Here is a 16,992-nt window from a genome sequence, read left to right on the forward strand (position 1 = left end):
AAATAGGCCTGGAAGCAAGTCTGTGGAAATTGTAGAGTGAGAAGATACTTAGAGATCATTTGTCTGACTACTCATTTTATAGATGAGGACACTGGCTCAGAGAAGTGGTGTGACTTGTCCAAGATCACATGCAATTGGTGGTGGAGTTAAAGCAATGAACGAACGATGCTGACATTTAATGAGCCAATATTTACTATATGTCAGACACTATGCAATGCACCTAGTGCATTGTCTTATTTAATAAGCACAATCACTAACTAGATTTTAGTGTTTTATGGATAAGGAAACTGATACTCCGTGAGACTAAATAAAATTGCCCAAAATTAATAGCTAGGAGATGGCAAAGGGGAGGGTCAGACATAGGTCTTCTGATGCCCAATATTTTGATCTTTTCATTATACAACATTGTTGGGTAATTTTCTGATTTCAGCTGTTCTAAGTTGGGGGAGTAAGAAAGAGTAAAATGGGCTGCTCTCTTACCTCCCGTTAGAGTGAGGAAGAGTTAGAATGTATGCAGAAAAACCAGCAAACTGAGAGGTCCAGGGGGCAGATTGAAAACAGGTACCCGTGTTTCATAGAACCTGTCAGGCTAGGGTCCTCTGATGACTCTTATGCGCGTGCATAACACACACACACACACACTCACACACACACTTCTTTGTCAGTGACCATATCATGCCATTTTTCCCTAGGTCAGGTTATACTAACTCCTCTTTTCTCCTGTCTCTCCCTCTCAATATGTCTCTCTCTACCCTACTGTGGCTCTGAAATCAAGGATGAGGAAATGGAAGAAGTAGAAGAAAATGGATGAAATGAAATTGGTGAGATGAAAGTTAGAACCCTGAGGAAAAACTTAGGAGTGCTCAAGAAATAGGAAGCTTGAAAGAGGGACAGTTAATCTACTGAGATACATCTGCTGATGGTGGAGGGAGGGACTCTTCGTAGGAATCTTAAAAGAATTTGAGGATGGACATAGGGGAGACTGGGGGAAATGAAAGCCTGTCAAACGCCTTAAAACCTCCAGGGGACACTTGCCTTTCTTCTACAACCACAGTTGGTTAGTTGGTTTCCTGCAAAGAAAGTGAGTGGGACCTCTAAGTATCCCCTAGCTCATTATAGTTAGCTTTACCCTCCTTCCCCATTCCTCATTCCCCACACCCCACACCCCCAGGCAGAAGTGACAAAACAGAGACTTCTGAACACATTTATTTGATATGTCAAGTGAAGAGAGGAGTGATTTAGGGTTACTCCCCACTTCTACCTGTGGGGGTGTTCATAAGCTCAGACACACAGAAGAGCAGCTTAGAGCCCATGACCACCCCCCGGGGGAAAAATGAGACAACCTGTTGTACTGGCTGGGGAAACAGGGTGGGAATAAAAAGCAGGAAGTTGAGAAGTAAAGCTGAGAGCAAGAAGAGCAGCAGCAGAACTGAGGCTAGGGGTTGCTGCTGGAAACCCCCAAGGAGAGTGAAGAAGATATCTTGAACAGCAGTGAGGGCTGGAAGCAGGGTGTGAATAAGGAGCCGGGCCTGGAGAGAGAAGCAAGACCTGCAGAACAGGGTGGAATATTCACGAAGAGGGTAGAGTGTGCAAAATCATGAGTGGGCTGTGTTGTGGGGCATATATGGAAAACAAGGGATTGCTTCTGTAGGGAGAGCAAAGAGACTGGAGACTATCCATAAGTAGGGGTTCCGTACTGCTTCTGAACAAAAATGCAAGTGAGTTTGGGACCCTTTTGGGGCCCTAGCACAAGTGGCCCAGTGTTTGCAGTGCTTGTTGGTACCCAACTAATCCCATATGCATGTGAAGTGACGAGGGCATGAATGCATGTGTCTATATGCCCAATAAATAGAGTACTTACCCTTCCCTGCAAATAAGAGTAACTGTGCTTGTGGACACGTTTGCCCATGTCTGCGTGCACCGTGCCCATGAGCACATGCAAGAGACCCTTATGTCCGTGGTGTGTGTGTGAGCTGGTTCTTTCGCCTGTCCCATCAAAGTCCTGATCCCCCACCCTCCTTGGCTCCTTTCACTCTTCTCAGCGCCCTGGCTCCCCTGGCCCGCCTAGACTCTGGAAGCCCCCTAACAGGCGGATCTGCTCAGTCTGCATGGAGTGGCGCCTCACCAACTTTCTCTTGGTCCTGGGAGAGCCTGGCGCCCCCGCCTGGGGAGGGGGCAGCGGAAGGCGCCCGACCTCCGGGTTGGGGGCGAATGTCGGGGATGGGAGGATGGGGGCTGACGTTGAGTGGGGGCAGGAAACCTGGCCGCGTTTGCGAGATATGGTCCAGGAGCAATGTCCCGGAGCCCCTCCGCTCCAGCAGCCCAGGACTTCGCCTCCGCCCACTCAGCGGAGATACAGCCCCTGGCAGACTCTCCAGGGACTGGCGCGGGGAGGGAGCCGAGCCGGCCGGAGGGAGGGTCAGCGGGGAGGCGCTGTATCGGCGGCGTTCCAGGGACGGGCGGCTGCACTCCGGCGAGTCAGGGCAAAGATTTCCGGGGGTGTCGAGCTCCACCGGCTCCATGCGGCTCAGTTTCTGCCTCAGCCCTGAAGGGAGACCAGACTCCTGAGCTTCTGGTGCGGTGTTTCGGCGAGAGAGAGGACCTCCACCCATCACTTTCTCCGCCCACGGGGGCGGGTCCTCCGGGCCTTCGGTGCTGTGACGTCTGGAAAGACGGGGTCGGCCTGTCAGGGTCAGGCCATTAAATTCGGCGGTCAGGCGCTCCATCCCCGGCCTCCCTTCCGCGGGTGGGACCGGTTGAGGAGCCACTAGGCCCCAGGGCTCGGAGTTGAGCCTTTTTAGTGGTTTCGGAGGGTGACGGGGTGGTTTGGGGAGCGGTTCAGAAGGGGAGGGTTCATCGGGTGGCTTAGGAAGAGGGAATTCAAATACGTCCCGCTTCTCCTCTTCTTCCTGGGTGCGAGGGGATAACAACCCCCGTCCTCCTCCTGCAGTCTGCAGTTGGATTTCCGAAGGTGACGTGCAGACCCCCGGGCTAGGAGGAGCGGGAGCGGGGTCCTCCACCCCCGGGGACGGTGGGGAATTGAGATACTGCCGGGTCTTCTTGGTGCCCGAAGGCGAGGTGTCGGTGGTGATGATGATGACCTCCGTGCCCTTGGCCTTACAAGCGTCCAGCAGCGTGGAAAGGGTCTCGCGGTCTCCGCGGTCCAGGGCGTGGACAAGTGCCGAGGCGCCCGCGTGATCTCGGACTGAGGGGTCTGCGCCGTGGGCGAGGAGCAGCGAGACTACTGCGGCGCCCCCACCCCCGGCGCAAGCGTGCATGAGCGCGGTGCGCCCTAGGCGGTCTGCGATGTTGGGGTCCGCGCCTTGTTCCAGGAGGTAGCGTACCATACGCGCCTTGTTCTGGGGGTCATCGTAGCGGGCCCGACAGGCCGCCATTAGCGCAGTCTCCCCCTGGGCATCACCCTCATTCACGTAGGCGCCCCCCTCCAGAAGCAAACGGGCCAAGCGTAGCTTACCCTGACCCACAGCCCGAAGAAGAGCGTGGCCCTCGGTGTGCAGCATAGCTGCGGCTGGGGCGAGAGCACCGATGGAACCGGGACTGGGACCTGCCGAAGAAGGCTAGGGGTGTGGGGGTGGTGGATGGCAGAGGCCTGAGGGCTCAATGGCGAAGCCAATCCCTGCGAGAAAGAGAGAGATTTATTGATGGAGTCAGGCAGGGAAACTGAGGCACCGGTGGAAGGACCCGGCGTGGGGCGGGGGAGATCTTCACTGCAAGGCACACGGTCCTTCTACTAACTCATGCCTTTGAGCAGACCCCTCCCCCCAGCGCATGCCTGAGGAGGTGGGAAGGGTGCACCCGCATTAAAGAACGAGCGCGCGTGCAAATGCGTACGTGCACGCGCAGAGATATCCGCACCCCCACCCTCACCCCACGGCTTATCAGACCTTTCCAGCATCCCCCTTTTCTTATCCGCACTTGGAATCCCCCTTTCTAGGATGCTGAACACCACCCACCCACGCACATGCACCCTTACATTCACACACAGATTCCAATTCCTAACCTCTTTTAGGTTGCCACAGCCCCATAAATTGAGTGGGGGGAGGGAAGCAGCTTGCATTTGGGACCTAAAACGGGTGGGGGAGAATTGGGGGGCTCTTTTGCCCTGCTATGTTCCCCATCACTCCTTGCTCTTCCCCTCCCAGGCTGTGAGTCCAAATAGATACCTGAATGTCCGCAGAATCTCCGCCCGGCCAGGACTGAGGCCAGGGCCACCGGGCAACCGGGGTGGTGGAGCTGGTTTCCCAGGGGCCCACATGGCGTGGGGGGGCACCCGGATTCCCTTGGTGTCAGTATCTGCGCCCAGGCACAGGATCCTGATCCCTCCTCCCGGTGCGCCCCGGGCACAGCGCCGGCTCGGGAGGAGAGAAGCTGGGGTGGGGGGTGCGAAGGGCGGAGCTCTACCTTGCTATTTATAGCCTAGTCTCTGCGGGTGGGGGCGTCGGGCACCAAACTGTTCCCCCACCCATGCACATATAAACCCTCTAAACCTAGAAGCTCCAATCCTGACTTCTCTTGCTTCGCCGACCTCCCTCTCGGCCCCAACAAACCTAGATGTTCCTTAGGAGATTCCTCCGCGACCCAGCCTGGGACCACCCCAATTCTTCGTTGAGCTTCAGATCCCCATTCTCCGCGCTCGGTGTGTTTATGTGCGCTTGTGCGCCAGACCTGACCTACCACAAACCGCACAGGGCACACTGAAGAGGGGTGGAGAGAGGCGATTGGGATCCACAGCCGGAGTCCATAATGTGCAGAAAGAGGCAAGAGATCTGGCTGGCTTCTCATAGTTTAAATGTCAGGGAGAGCTGGAGTCGGACGGACACAGCGGTACATCCTCACTCTACTTCCCCCAAAATGGAAAACACAATACAGATAAACTTGGACCTCGGCTCCTTGTAGAGACATCTTTGATAAGCATGAGGAGGATATCTGGGGCCAGTTGTAGGTACAGCAAGGGGCTTTCAGATGTTTCCTCCCCATATTCGGGGAGGGGGATAGAAAAGGGGCAGAGAAAAGAGAGAACCTTGTGACACATCCTTTCTCATTGCACCTCTTTACTTTCCGTCTCATTTAGTCTCATTTTTTCATCTTGCTTGAAGGTCTCTGTCCAAATCGCTCCTTAAGTCTTCACCCTTCCCTATCTGTCGCAATCGGTTTCTCTCACTGTCTGTCTCTGCCTCTCCTTGCCACCTGCCCTGTCTCCATGGTTACCATAGCTCCATCTGCATATTTAGGAATGAGTTTGTGTCCAGCTGGAAGAGTGTATCAGGGAGAGTGGGGGAATGAAGGAAAAAAATCCTAAGGATTTGGAAAACTAACCTGAGAGAATTCAGAGGCTGGAGGCCAACAGACATAAGATACTACAAATAATGTTCCTGAAGAAGGGGGAGAGAGAACTATTTGCAGGGCAGCTACCCATTTTTACTAGCTACCATTTATTGGGCATTAACAATGTGCCAAGTACTTTACATGCATGATACCCAATCCCCACAACGCTATACGGTAGGAATTATCTTCTTGTTATAAAGAAACTGAGGCTTAGCAAAGCTAAGCAAGTTCTCCAAAGCTTCATAGTTTTGCTTCTGTCCTGTTCCAAAGACCGGGCACTTGTCACTACACCTGCATACAGCCTTCCAAGTCCAGAGGCTTCATTCCAGGGCCGTTTTCTCGACGTCTGAGATATTCTTCTTGACTAACTCCCTCTTTCTGTTTTTGTGAAAGTAGGACTCCTTCTCGCACCGTGCCCCCCTTTGCCAAGGACCAGGAGAAGCTGGAAGGCAGTGGAAAATGCAAGAAACACTGGGCTCTTGCTCGGCCTCCCCAACTCTGGTTCTGATTCCTAATTTTTCCTTCCTCAAACCCTCTTCCCAACTTCTCACAGACAACAACCCACAGGGAAAAAAATTTTTTTAAAAAACAAGTATTGATTGGTGGTGCTAGAGGGAAGCAGTGTAGGACTGAAGGGAAGGTTGGAGTAATGGAGGAGAGGCCAAACTGTGAAACCAGAGTCACAAAAAGACTGTTCCTTAATGAGCAGGTTGCCTAGGGGTTCATTTCTCTGTTGGAGCTCTTTCAACTGAGTCCCTCGGTGAGATCTGAGTGTCAGTTTCCGTTTGTGAACTCTCTCTAGCCAGGGTCTCCTCCATCCAAGATGAGGTCGAAATAACTGACCCCTGGTTAATTCTGCAATCCCATCTCTCTCTGTGCCGGGCTCCCTAAGCCTGGGTTCCGGCGACTCTCTTCCTCCCTCCTTCTCCTCGGCTTGAAGTGGGCGGACCTCCCTCCTCGGCTTCTCCTAGATTGGCCGGGAGAATTCACCAATGGGGAGCTCCGGGAGGCGGACCTAGAACGCCACCCGTTTGAGGAAGACAAGGAAATTTCAAGTTGGCTGCGGCTTTGGCTCCGCGTGGGGGAGGGGCAGCAGGTAAGGCACCGACCTGGTGGCTCTGACCCGGTTCGGTCCCACATTTCCCGAACTAATTCACCAGGGCAAAGCTGCGAGATACATAGACAACGCTTTCTGGCTGTCTGTTGGATCAGCCCCCTTCTGGCTCCCTACCCTTTCTCCTCTGGGTTCCCACTTGCTGCATTGATTGTATACCAGAGAGCTGTAGTTTTCTTTTGTGCATGAGGCGAGATTTTAAAGCAGAAAGTGAGAAAGATTTATTCTTGTACTTCTGACTCTTTGCAATGGCATCACCTTCCTCCAAATCTGTTAATATTGTTCCCCTGTCTAAGAGCCTGATAGACTCCTGTTACCTATCAAGATTCAGCTGAAAGATTACCTCCTTCCTACCTGTAGCTTTCCTGGACCACCTTTTTTGCAGAATTAATTGTTCCCCAGTCTCATGGTAGCATTTTATGCATACCTGTGTTAGAGTACTTAAGTGCACGCTGTTTTTAATGGTACTATTCTTAGAATACAAGGTTTTGTAGGGCAGGTTCTAGTACTTAATACTCAGTGCCCAATAAAATTTAATTGAATGGAACTGATTGGGGACGAAGAATTTAAAGTCCTAGCGTAATTAGGGAACAATTAATAAAAGACAAAATAAAATGCAATATAGTCTATAATTAAGATCTCTTAAATTAGTAGTTCATAATATAATTGCTCCCACAGTCCAGAGAAAGGAGAAAGCTAAGAAGATTGGGATGGTGAAGGGAGGCTTTATGAATCACAAGGTCTCAAGTTTGGAAGAGCCCTTAGAAACCATATATTCATTCATTCATTCATTCAATGGATGTTTATTGAGCATGTACTATATGCCAGACACAGTGCTAGACAATGGGGATCATAGTGAATCCTTTACAGTAGACGTGCATCCTTCCTCTGATAAACCATGTTTAGTAAATTGTTATCTAACTTCTATTTAAACGTCTTTTGTAAGAGAATTCCTTATCTCATTTTGCACATCATTCCATTTTTGGATAATTGTCCTTCAGTTAATATCCAACAAATATTCTAAACAAATATAATAGCTCAATGAAATGCATTCCACACTTCCACTGTCAAAGAGGAAGCGCTGTCCTAATGATAGCATTCTTAAAAATAAAGAAAACCATCCCTTTTTCTTTCTGATCATAGAAGTAATACACATTTATTCTAGAAAATTCAGAAACATAAAAATATAAATAAAAATGCCTATTATTTTGCAACCATGAGGTAGTGATAACCATTATTACTTTAACAATGTTAAATTTCAATTTCTTTTCTGCATATATGTGTATGTGTGTGTATATTACATAAATAGGGCCATACAATAAATACAATTTTATGTTTCCCCCCACTTTAAACTGTGAACATTTCTCTGCCTTTAAATATTATTTGAAGTCATGTTTATGGCTACATAACAGTCTAAAATGGATATTTGAACCATTTATTTTCTTCTTGGACCCTTTAGATTATTTCAGATTTTTTACTACCATGAAGAGCGCTTTGGTGAGCATCCTGGCACTTATATCTCTGACTATGTGTCTGATGATTTCTTGAGGGGAGATTATTTTTTTAAAGCAGGATTGCCTCTAACTGGCCCCTCAGGACTGATGACAAGAGGCAGAGTTCAATTCAGTAGCAAGAGGAACTTTCAATTCAGCAGTTGATTACATTGGAATGGGGAAGACTGGACACCATCTCTTTAGGAAAATGTCACCGGAAGCTGAATGACTAACTTACAGAATAGAGTACTGCACTGGGAGGGGTGTTTGGACTAGATAACTTGATGGGTCCTTCCAATTCTAAGATTCTGTGCTTCTAAGTGATATTTAAAAAGATTTTAATTTGATTGTAATGGTTCTTCTCCCTACTCCTGCATCCCCTCCCCACTGACAGCAAGACCAACTTATCCCTCTGTCCCCACAATGCCTGACACACTACTATTTTCATGGTAGAAGCTTAATAAATGTTTAGTTGAAATGCACTGCATTGGATTGAATTGGGGCCTGGTTGGGTTTGAAAAGCCAGGGAGAGAAAGAATTCAAAGGTCATCTGTAGATAGGCAAATGGTGATAAATATCAAATTTTCTTAGAGATATAGGGAAGTTTTATCCAAAGATCTAATCACTTTTCCCTTTGTGCTACAGTTATACTATAGTGCAATTATCTGTCCTGTTGGGACCATGTCTCATCCACGTTTATAGTTCCAGAAATACCCTGCCTGACACTATGCCTTCTCAGTCAAAATTTTTCAGGTCCAAGGGAGAAAAGATTGAGTGTCTTGTATCTCCCTGGCTTCCTATCCATTCTACTGTACTTTTAATTTTTGTCTTTATCAGGTTTTTCTCACTGGATCTCTGACTATCCAGGCCCCCTCCACCATGGCCAGCCGGGGTGGGGGCCGGGGTCGGGGCCGGGGCCAGTTGACCTTCAACATGGAGGCTGTGGGCATTGGGAAGGGGGATGCTCTGCCCCCACCCACCCTGCAACCTTCTCCACTTTTCCCGGTGAGTGCCTTCCCTCCCTTCCCAAGCCTCCCAAGTACCCCTGGCTGACTATGTATGATCCGGGGTTTCTCCTGGGCCATCATAAAACCATCCTCATCTTGCCCCTCCGTGTCTCTATGCTTCCAACTCACATGGGATGTTTTTCAGGCAAGGAAGTGTCTACCCTTACTTCCCACATTCCCAGCTCCCCAGCTTTCACAGTGCTGTGTTGCTCCCCCCCAACCCCACCCCATTTTCCTTTGGCCCTTTGCTCAGTAGGAGCACTGGATTGAATTGTGCTACACACCCTCCTGAATTTGCACTCTGGCATTTTCTCCCTGGACTGACCACTGTCCCTGCCTCCTTAGCCCTTGGAGTTCCGCCCAGTGCCTCTGCCCTCAGGAGAAGAAGGGGAATATGTCCTGGCACTGAAGCAAGAGCTCCGAGGGGCCATGAGGCAGCTCCCCTACTTCATCCGGCCCGCTGTCCCCAAGAGAGGTTAGTTGGAATCCTAGCATCATTGTGTTCTGAATGCCTTCTGTAAGCAGTGCCCTATATTCAGCACCGTTGGGGGACAGAGATGCCAGAAGAGGCGCTGGATTAATGGGGGAGTCCATCTAACTGGGGAGATCATAATAATTACTCCTGCATTTGAAATGCATGACAATATCCATAGTTTATTTTGAGTCTCACAATAGTCTTGGGACAGTAGGAGGTTAAGTATTAAGATGTCCATTTCACAGGTATAAATGGGGGAGATGTATTATAATTTTTAACAATCTGGATATTACAGGCACCAACCAATCAGAAGTGGGGCAGGCGCTGGGTCTCTGAGAAGCCCTGCAAACTAAAGTATTACCTCTTTGGTTGGTGGGTGGTGGAGAGGTTAGGGGGACCAGAAGAGACTGGAGAAGGGGGCATTTGGGGTAGTGGATATTCACCAACATCTGTGGAAGTATAGTCATTCAGTATATTGACAACCGGTGCTTTCTTGCTGAAGCCCTAGAAGCTGCAGCTCAGAGAGAGGAAAGACTTGTCTAAATTAGCCCAATTAACAAGGAGTAAAGAGAAGACAGAAACCCTGATTTCTTGCTCTCTCGTATACTTTACACTGTCCCACACTACCCCTCAATATAGTCATGCCTTTGGGTTAAGGGAGATAACAAAAACATTGTAATTTGGGGTGGCAAAGGGACAGGCAAAAAGTGTTGCAAGTCCTCACTGAAGCTGACACCCTGGGCTCTGGGTTTGGGCGGAGGGGGAACAGACAATTCCTGAATATTGAGAGGGCTGGGCCTGTTCTAGGGCTCTGAAAAGATAAAACTGACCTTTAGCTTCTGATCCCTCAGATGTGGAGCGTTACTCGGACAAATATCAGATGTCAGGGCCGATTGATAATGCCATCGATTGGAACCCTGGTAGGTGATGGGCCTTTTCACTGACTGCCCTGCTTTCAAATGTTTGAGATGCCTCAAGCCACAAGCCACCAGCCCATTCACCCTCCTCTGTCCCCGCTCTACTCCATTCAGTATTTACAATCCTTAGATGTGCTTATAAACACTTCCAGGCTCTTCCTCAAAACCTATTAAATAGCCCTCACTCCCCGGGAGGCATCCAAGACACAGTTTTGTTCCAAGAAACTTTGACCCAACCCCTTTCTTTCTCACCTTTATCCCAACCCTTATCTTTCCTTTAAAACCAGTCCCCATTTTTAGAAGACCCCAGACAAGATCTTACTGAATTTTACATTCCCACTATTCCCAGATTGGCGACGTCTACCCCGGGAGCTGAAGATACGAGTGCGAAAGCTACAGAAGGAGCGTGAGTGCATGGAAAAAGGAGGTTTCCTTCATGAGCTGTAGGGCCAAGGCTGCTCCTGGTGTTGCCCGCCCTCCCAGTTCCTACCCAAACCACCCAGTATTGTTGCTGGTGGCCATGGCGGCCACATGAGGGCAGCAGAGCAACATGTTCTCTACAGGAAGGTGGGTAGGAAGCAAACAAGGAGGCTTGCTCTCTGACGTTCACCTTTTGATCCCCTTGCCAGGGACCACCATTCTACTCCCCAGGAGGCCCCCTAAGACCACAGAAGATAAGGAGGAAACAATACAGAAACTAGAGGTAAAGAGAAAATGTGCATAGAGACCGCCTGGGCCCCAGATCCACTTCCTCCGCTCTGGCCCATGTGTGTTTCAGTTTTTCCCTTCTGTGAGCTGAGTCTGAGTTTGTCTTCCTATTCATCTTCACATAAGACCCTGGAGAAGAAGGAGGAAGAAGTAACTTCAGAGGAAGATGAGGAGAAAGAAGAAGAAGAAGAGAAGGAAGAGGAGGAAGAAGAAGAGTATGATGAAGAAGAACATGAAGAGGTGAAGAGGACTTCCTTCCACCTACTCCCTCTCTCTTGTCCTCTTGCCCTCACAAGCTCTGGGGATGTCAGCTCTCTCCATCAGGAGTGTTCTCTTCAGGGTTGGAGGCCCAGAGGAGAGAAGGCTCCCAAAGGAGAGTGCCCTCCGCTTTATCTGTCCCTAGGCTCTTCTCAAGAGCGAACGCCTGTGGGAAGGGATTTTCAAGGCTGGAATGGTGTGATTGGGAGGAAGGGGGCCTGGAACACAGGGAGGAAGGAGAATGCCGCACGCGTGCCTGACTTTTCTTCATTTTCTGTTTCAGGAAACCGATTACATCATGTCATATTTCGACAATGGAGAGGATTTTGGGGGTGACAGTGATGACAATATGGATGAGGCTATATACTGACGAACGACCCCAAACAATAGCCTGGACCCTCATGTCTTTCTTGATTTAGGATCCAGAGAGTCATCGTCCCTCTTACTTAGTTTTGTGGACAAGCAAATCATGTGCTCAGAGTCCAGATAACCTGTTTGGTCCCTGGAGATAGAAATGGAGAATGATGACAGGCAGCTCTCTTTTCTCCCCTTCTCCTCCCTCTACCCTCGTATCACCTCTGCTGTCTTGGGGAAAAGACAGAGAACCAATGTCTTAAATGTATGAAATAAGAACCGGAATTGTTAGAGCTGAGACAGCCCCTACCCATTTTTTTTTTTTGGTATAGTTCTTTGTGAAGATCACTGGGGGTGGGAGCAGTTAGGAGAAACAAGGCCAGTTTTATATTTTTAAATAAAGTATTTTTATCTGTCTCTGTGTACAGGGTGAGGCCTGGTGGGAGAGAGCTGGAGGAATGAAGGGGGTACCTGGCTGAACCATTCTCTCCTTACCTGTCAGAGTCCAGTGTGACACCCCGGGGGGGTTACAGCCTTCCTGTCCTCTGCCCCTTCCTGTCCTCTGACACCTGCTCCCAATCTAGCCCTGTCCAGAACATTCGGGAAACTCGTCTGCAGGGATGTGCAGAGTGAGTAGAAGAGAACAGCTCACGCCCTGAAGACCAGCTGGCTTCTGAGCCTCTGGTCCTCAGGCCCTGGGGACACGATTGTGTCTGTTCACAAGGACACGGGCCCTTTCTTTCCCACATGTGACCTTGATCTTGTCCTTGTTTACAAAGAATGACTGCAGCTGTTTCTGTGGGGAGAGTCAAGAAAGCCAGGTGCGGGGAAGGAATAGGGAGGAGGTGCCACTTTTTCAGCACACTCACCTACTTCCAACTTCCAGGCCCTGGAGACCCCACTTTGAAAGGTACGTCTGTGCAGAGGGAGCCCCCTAATATTCTATTGTCCACTTCTAGAAGCCACTGTGTGGCTGAGTTGCAGTTTCTCTTTTGGTTCTTCCTTTCTGCAATTTAGTTAGGCTTTCTCACTCCCTTCTTAGGGGGAAGGGGGTTGGCAGCGTTGCTTTACAGGAAGTAAGGAGGGTAGGGAGGAGGCGACACTTGGGGACACTCACAGCTCTAAGAAGTGATTTCTCGCCCACACAGCTCTCCCTTGGGTGAGGTCACTTCCCTGAGCTCTGATTGGCTTCTGAAGAAGCCCTCCATGAGCTGATTGGTTCCAGCCACTTGACATGCAGCAGTCACGGGCTAGCTGCGTGTCCACAATAGGGACTGAACAAGAAGGCAGGCGCTGATAGCTGGGAAGCTGTCAGAGCAACCCGACTAAACCTCTGAAAGCCGGGATGATGCGATGCGGAGAAATTTCAAGAAATTCCCCACCCATATTCAGGCAGGCACACTGAATTCTCCACAGCATCGAGTGACAGTGACTGGCAATCTAATGTCAGATATTTCTGATCCCATTGTAAAGAATGAATAGGGGCTCAGACTTCATTGAGGGAAGCACCTTACAAGCCTGGTATGGGTATGGTCGTAGGTGTTCCGGTAGAAGAAGCCAAGAGAAGAGAAGAAAACAAGGATAGAAATAGAACATTCCAGAGTTATTGAGCAATTTGTGATGATTGATGTGTTTCCCTTTTTAGTTCTCTGAGGTGTTGTGAGTAAGTGTGTGAGGGGGAAGGGCCAGAGGACCTGTCACAGGGGTTCCCCACAGTCCCACTATAGCCTGTGATTACAGCTAAGGAGAAATGGATAAGAAACAAAAGTAAAAGACCTGGAAAATCTCCTTTTGCCCTTCTCTCCACACACACACATACCAGTCCTAACCTGGTTAGTTATATATATCATTGTCTATGTTGGGGTCACATCCAGCCCTCTAAAATCCCACCTAATGCCAGCCTGGGAACTTAAAAGAATGGGAACAAAGAAGATTCTCGACAAGAGACAGTAGAGGAGGACTAGAACACATCCCTGCCCCCCACCTGTATACACCACCCCCCTTTTCCAGTGAAATGGGGGAAAGGAGGACAAAGGTTACAATTACCACTTGAGATCAGTTGTACTGCCTCAGAGACCAAGTATCGCACAGATCGGACTTTTTTTGGACTCTTTCCTGTCTGGCTTCCTGCACCTCCTGTCAGGTGACGTTGCTAACAAAGCCAGAGACATGGGACCCAGCAGCTTCCCCAGATTCCAGGGCCGTTCCCAGCCTGGGCTAGACTGTTTCCATTGACCTTTCCCCCACTTTCCACAGGCTCTGTCAGACAGGGCTGCTATTCCTCTGGAGGACCAAGTGAGAGGGCAGAGGTTGAGGCCCTGCTTGTAAACATGTAGAGGGGATCCACGCAGTGCTTGCTCAGCCCTGTACTACGTACCTGCTGGGGCCTGCTTGTGTTGAACAGGTTACTCCTACGCCCACAGCCTGGGCTGCGCTGGCCCCAGCCAGGGTAGGTTCTCCGGCAAGAATCCTCTTTCCCTACCCTATGTTCCTAGCCTCCTGGCCCCCTCCCATCTTGGGCAGGAAGCTTGAGAGTGGGGTCTGCAAATTTAAGTGCAGAACCCAAGTAGTTTCAGGGCTGAATAGTAGACTTGGATGCAACATGCAGTTTAGAAGATTGGGAGTGCAGACCAAAGAAAATTTGAGGGTCAAATGTCAGTGGGTAGGACCCCCTCGGTTTGATGAGGAAAAAGACAATTATCTTCCTTTTTAACTTTGAATGGAAGGAAGGGTGGCTTGCAGGACTAGGGGGGTTAAGAACAAAGCCAAGGGAGAGGGGCTGCCATCTCAGCTGGACAAAGCACTGGTTTATGGTCCTAGCTTCTCCGCTCGATAGCTTTGTGTCCTCAGGAAAGTCATGTCGGGTCTCCAAGTCTCAAATTCCTCCTGTATGAAACATATTTTGGATTAGAATGTCCACTGGGAATCCTTCAAGTTCATGTTGCTCCACCTGCAAGAGTCCAAATGGTTCTGAGGACAAAGGTCAGGACGTGTCCAGGCTTTTGCTGAACTCCTTCCATCCACTGGATTTCCCACCTTATTTTCAGCTTGGGCAAGCTAAAGATAACTCAGGCATCTAGCCAGTCCTCTCCAAGAACCTGCTTCAGCCTGGGTAGCAGGAGGATCAGCAATTCCATCAACTAGCAAGGAAGGAGATAACCCCTGCAGAAGAGTTCAAGGTCACGATCTGCAGGCCGGGACTCAAATTAAGCAGACCACCAAGATATTTCTGACTGAGGAAGGAGGGAGCCGGCGGGGCAGGTCTTCTCTCTCTTTCCTCATATAGCATGTCTGGCCAGAGGACAGAAGTGAGTCAGACAGGAATGCTGTATCTCAGTTACCTAGTCTGGCCAGACCCGGGGTGACCCCTTCTCTATTAACCTTTTCCCTAGTGAGGTGCACTTTCTCCCCAAGGTCGTTTGAGATGAGAAAGCTGGAAATAAGAAGTTCCAGTTTCCTAGTATCACCTTAGAAAAACCCAACAGGACTTAATTTGCTGTTTTGCATCCTGGAGGGAACAGAGGGAGGGTCCCCCCAGAACCCTAATGGGATTCACTGGGAAAACAATCAAACAACCCTAACTGTAGGACCTGAGGGGCTAAGTGCGATCACCTTGGGAACCCAGGACTCTGGGGGAAGGAATCCAGAGATTCCTCAAACTTAGTCCTGACCAATGCACGGTGTGGCTGTGTCCCCCTGACCTCTGAGTGTGGGTCTAGTCTCAGTTCTCAAACCTCCCTCCTCCCAGATCTCAGCTGTCAGCTGGACCTCCCAAACCTGGACCCCTGCTTATCCTTGCATCTTCACATCCTGTGATTCCATGTCTCTTGGTATACAATGAACAAAGAGAGAAAATATCCCCACCCTGTCCCTGACATTGTTACACTCAGGGCGGCATTGAAAGTACTAGAATAGGAGGGAGATTAGTTAGACTTGCCTTAGCCTTACTAAAAGGGAAAGGGGTGGGTTTGGGGGGGGAGGAGGAATTCACCTAAGTCCAGGACACAGATGTGGGGGATTCCTATCTGGCAGAGAATAGATGAAATCCCATTTGGACAGGGAAAGATGCCCTGGGACTTATCCTCCTAAATTCTGTTATGGCCAGAGATGTAGCCATTCTGAAGAGGAAATTCCCTCATCGAAGGTGGTCAAAGTAACTCTTTTACCTCATTTTTCTCCAGCAGGGGTGGTAAGAGGAAATGAAACAAAGATAGGCTCAGTGGGAGAAAGGGCAAATGCTGACCAGCCCTTTCCAAGGCCCTCCTCTCCCTGTCCCCAAGCCTCTCTCCTGACCCCTAGACAATCCTTCCTGTCTAATCATACTTGGCTGCTCTTGGCCTCTCCCCTTTCCCTTACTTGGCCTGGCTTCTGTTTTGAGACTTGCTTTTCACTCTGAGCAACCACTCTAACACCTGTCCAGAAATATCAGGGGTGTCCATGGACCCCTCAGGAGCTGGCCTGGGCCAGGCCAGGAGGGATGACTTATGGCCAGAGAGAGAGCGTGTCTCTCAGACTCATCCTTAATGACTGTGAGAGTCTTTTCCTCTTCTCCACTCTCTCTCCATGTCTTTCTTTCCATGTCCCTCTTTGCCTCATGTCTTTAGTGTCATGTCTTTGCCTCATGTGTTGCTTAAAGTGGATTATTCATGGGTGACGTGGTGAGGAATACTTGGAGCCACAGAATACACATGGCCCGTCTTCCAGAATGTCAATTTTACTTTTGAGATTTGGTGGGGGAGATGAAGTATATTTATACTTAAACTACACAAATACATTATATGGCATAAATTCAATAGTGCACTTTCGAAACCTAAAATACATATTTCGAAGACATTTCTGGCTTGTGACAGGCTACGTTGGACTGCTCGGGAAGCTCCGGGGAAAATAGTTCATTCTCCCTCATCTTAGGGGTCCTTCAGAGGAAATATTTGAGAAGCACGACTTAGAGCAGAGGAGACAACTTAAGACAAATCTGAGGCACCAGACAGGAGTCGGGCAGGTCGGTACAAAGGAGTGGGGCAGGTGAGTGTGATGCAGCAGGCAGCGGTGAGAACTTGTAATTAAGAGACTGCCTGGCCCCTTCAGCTCCCGCAGGTTGACGCCCTGAAGGAATGTGGGCTCAGTGTTAGCAAATGATTGCTGTTTAAGAGAAGCCCAAACAGTAGATTTAGTGAAATCTGGTGTTTCAATGTTCATAACCAATTGAAATTTTTAGGGAGAAACTGTACAGGTTTCTAAATGTCTGCAAGCTGATTCCACTTGTGGACCCCCTGTTTGCTGCCTTTGACCTCTACTAACATTTCTTCTACTTGCCAAAGAA

At 49.4% G+C, this 16,992-nt stretch overlaps 2 protein-coding genes across 2 annotated transcripts; one reads left to right on the plus strand and one right to left on the minus strand.

Annotated features, from left to right (window-relative positions):
• Positions 1-1,190: 1,190 nt before the first annotated feature.
• ANKRD34A (ankyrin repeat domain 34A) lies at positions 1,191-4,695 on the minus strand. The gene is given in 4 exon segments (XM_033093783.1): positions 1,191-2,179; positions 2,181-3,637; positions 4,022-4,085; positions 4,569-4,695. Coding segments are annotated over 2 exon segments (1,482 nt in total). The 5' UTR covers positions 3,522-3,637; positions 4,022-4,085; positions 4,569-4,695; the 3' UTR covers positions 1,191-2,038.
• Positions 4,275-12,089, plus strand: POLR3GL (RNA polymerase III subunit GL). The gene is given in 10 exon segments (XM_033093458.1): positions 4,275-4,350; positions 6,239-6,303; positions 6,305-6,442; positions 8,791-8,958; positions 9,306-9,435; positions 10,287-10,355; positions 10,702-10,758; positions 10,982-11,055; positions 11,187-11,300; positions 11,602-12,089. Coding segments are annotated over 10 exon segments (978 nt in total). The 3' UTR covers positions 11,689-12,089.
• Positions 12,090-16,992: the final 4,903 nt, after the last annotated feature.

This window comes from Rhinolophus ferrumequinum, chromosome 22 (genome assembly GCF_004115265.2).
Source record: "Rhinolophus ferrumequinum isolate MPI-CBG mRhiFer1 chromosome 22, mRhiFer1_v1.p, whole genome shotgun sequence".
Lineage (NCBI taxonomy): Eukaryota > Metazoa > Chordata > Mammalia > Chiroptera > Rhinolophidae > Rhinolophus > Rhinolophus ferrumequinum.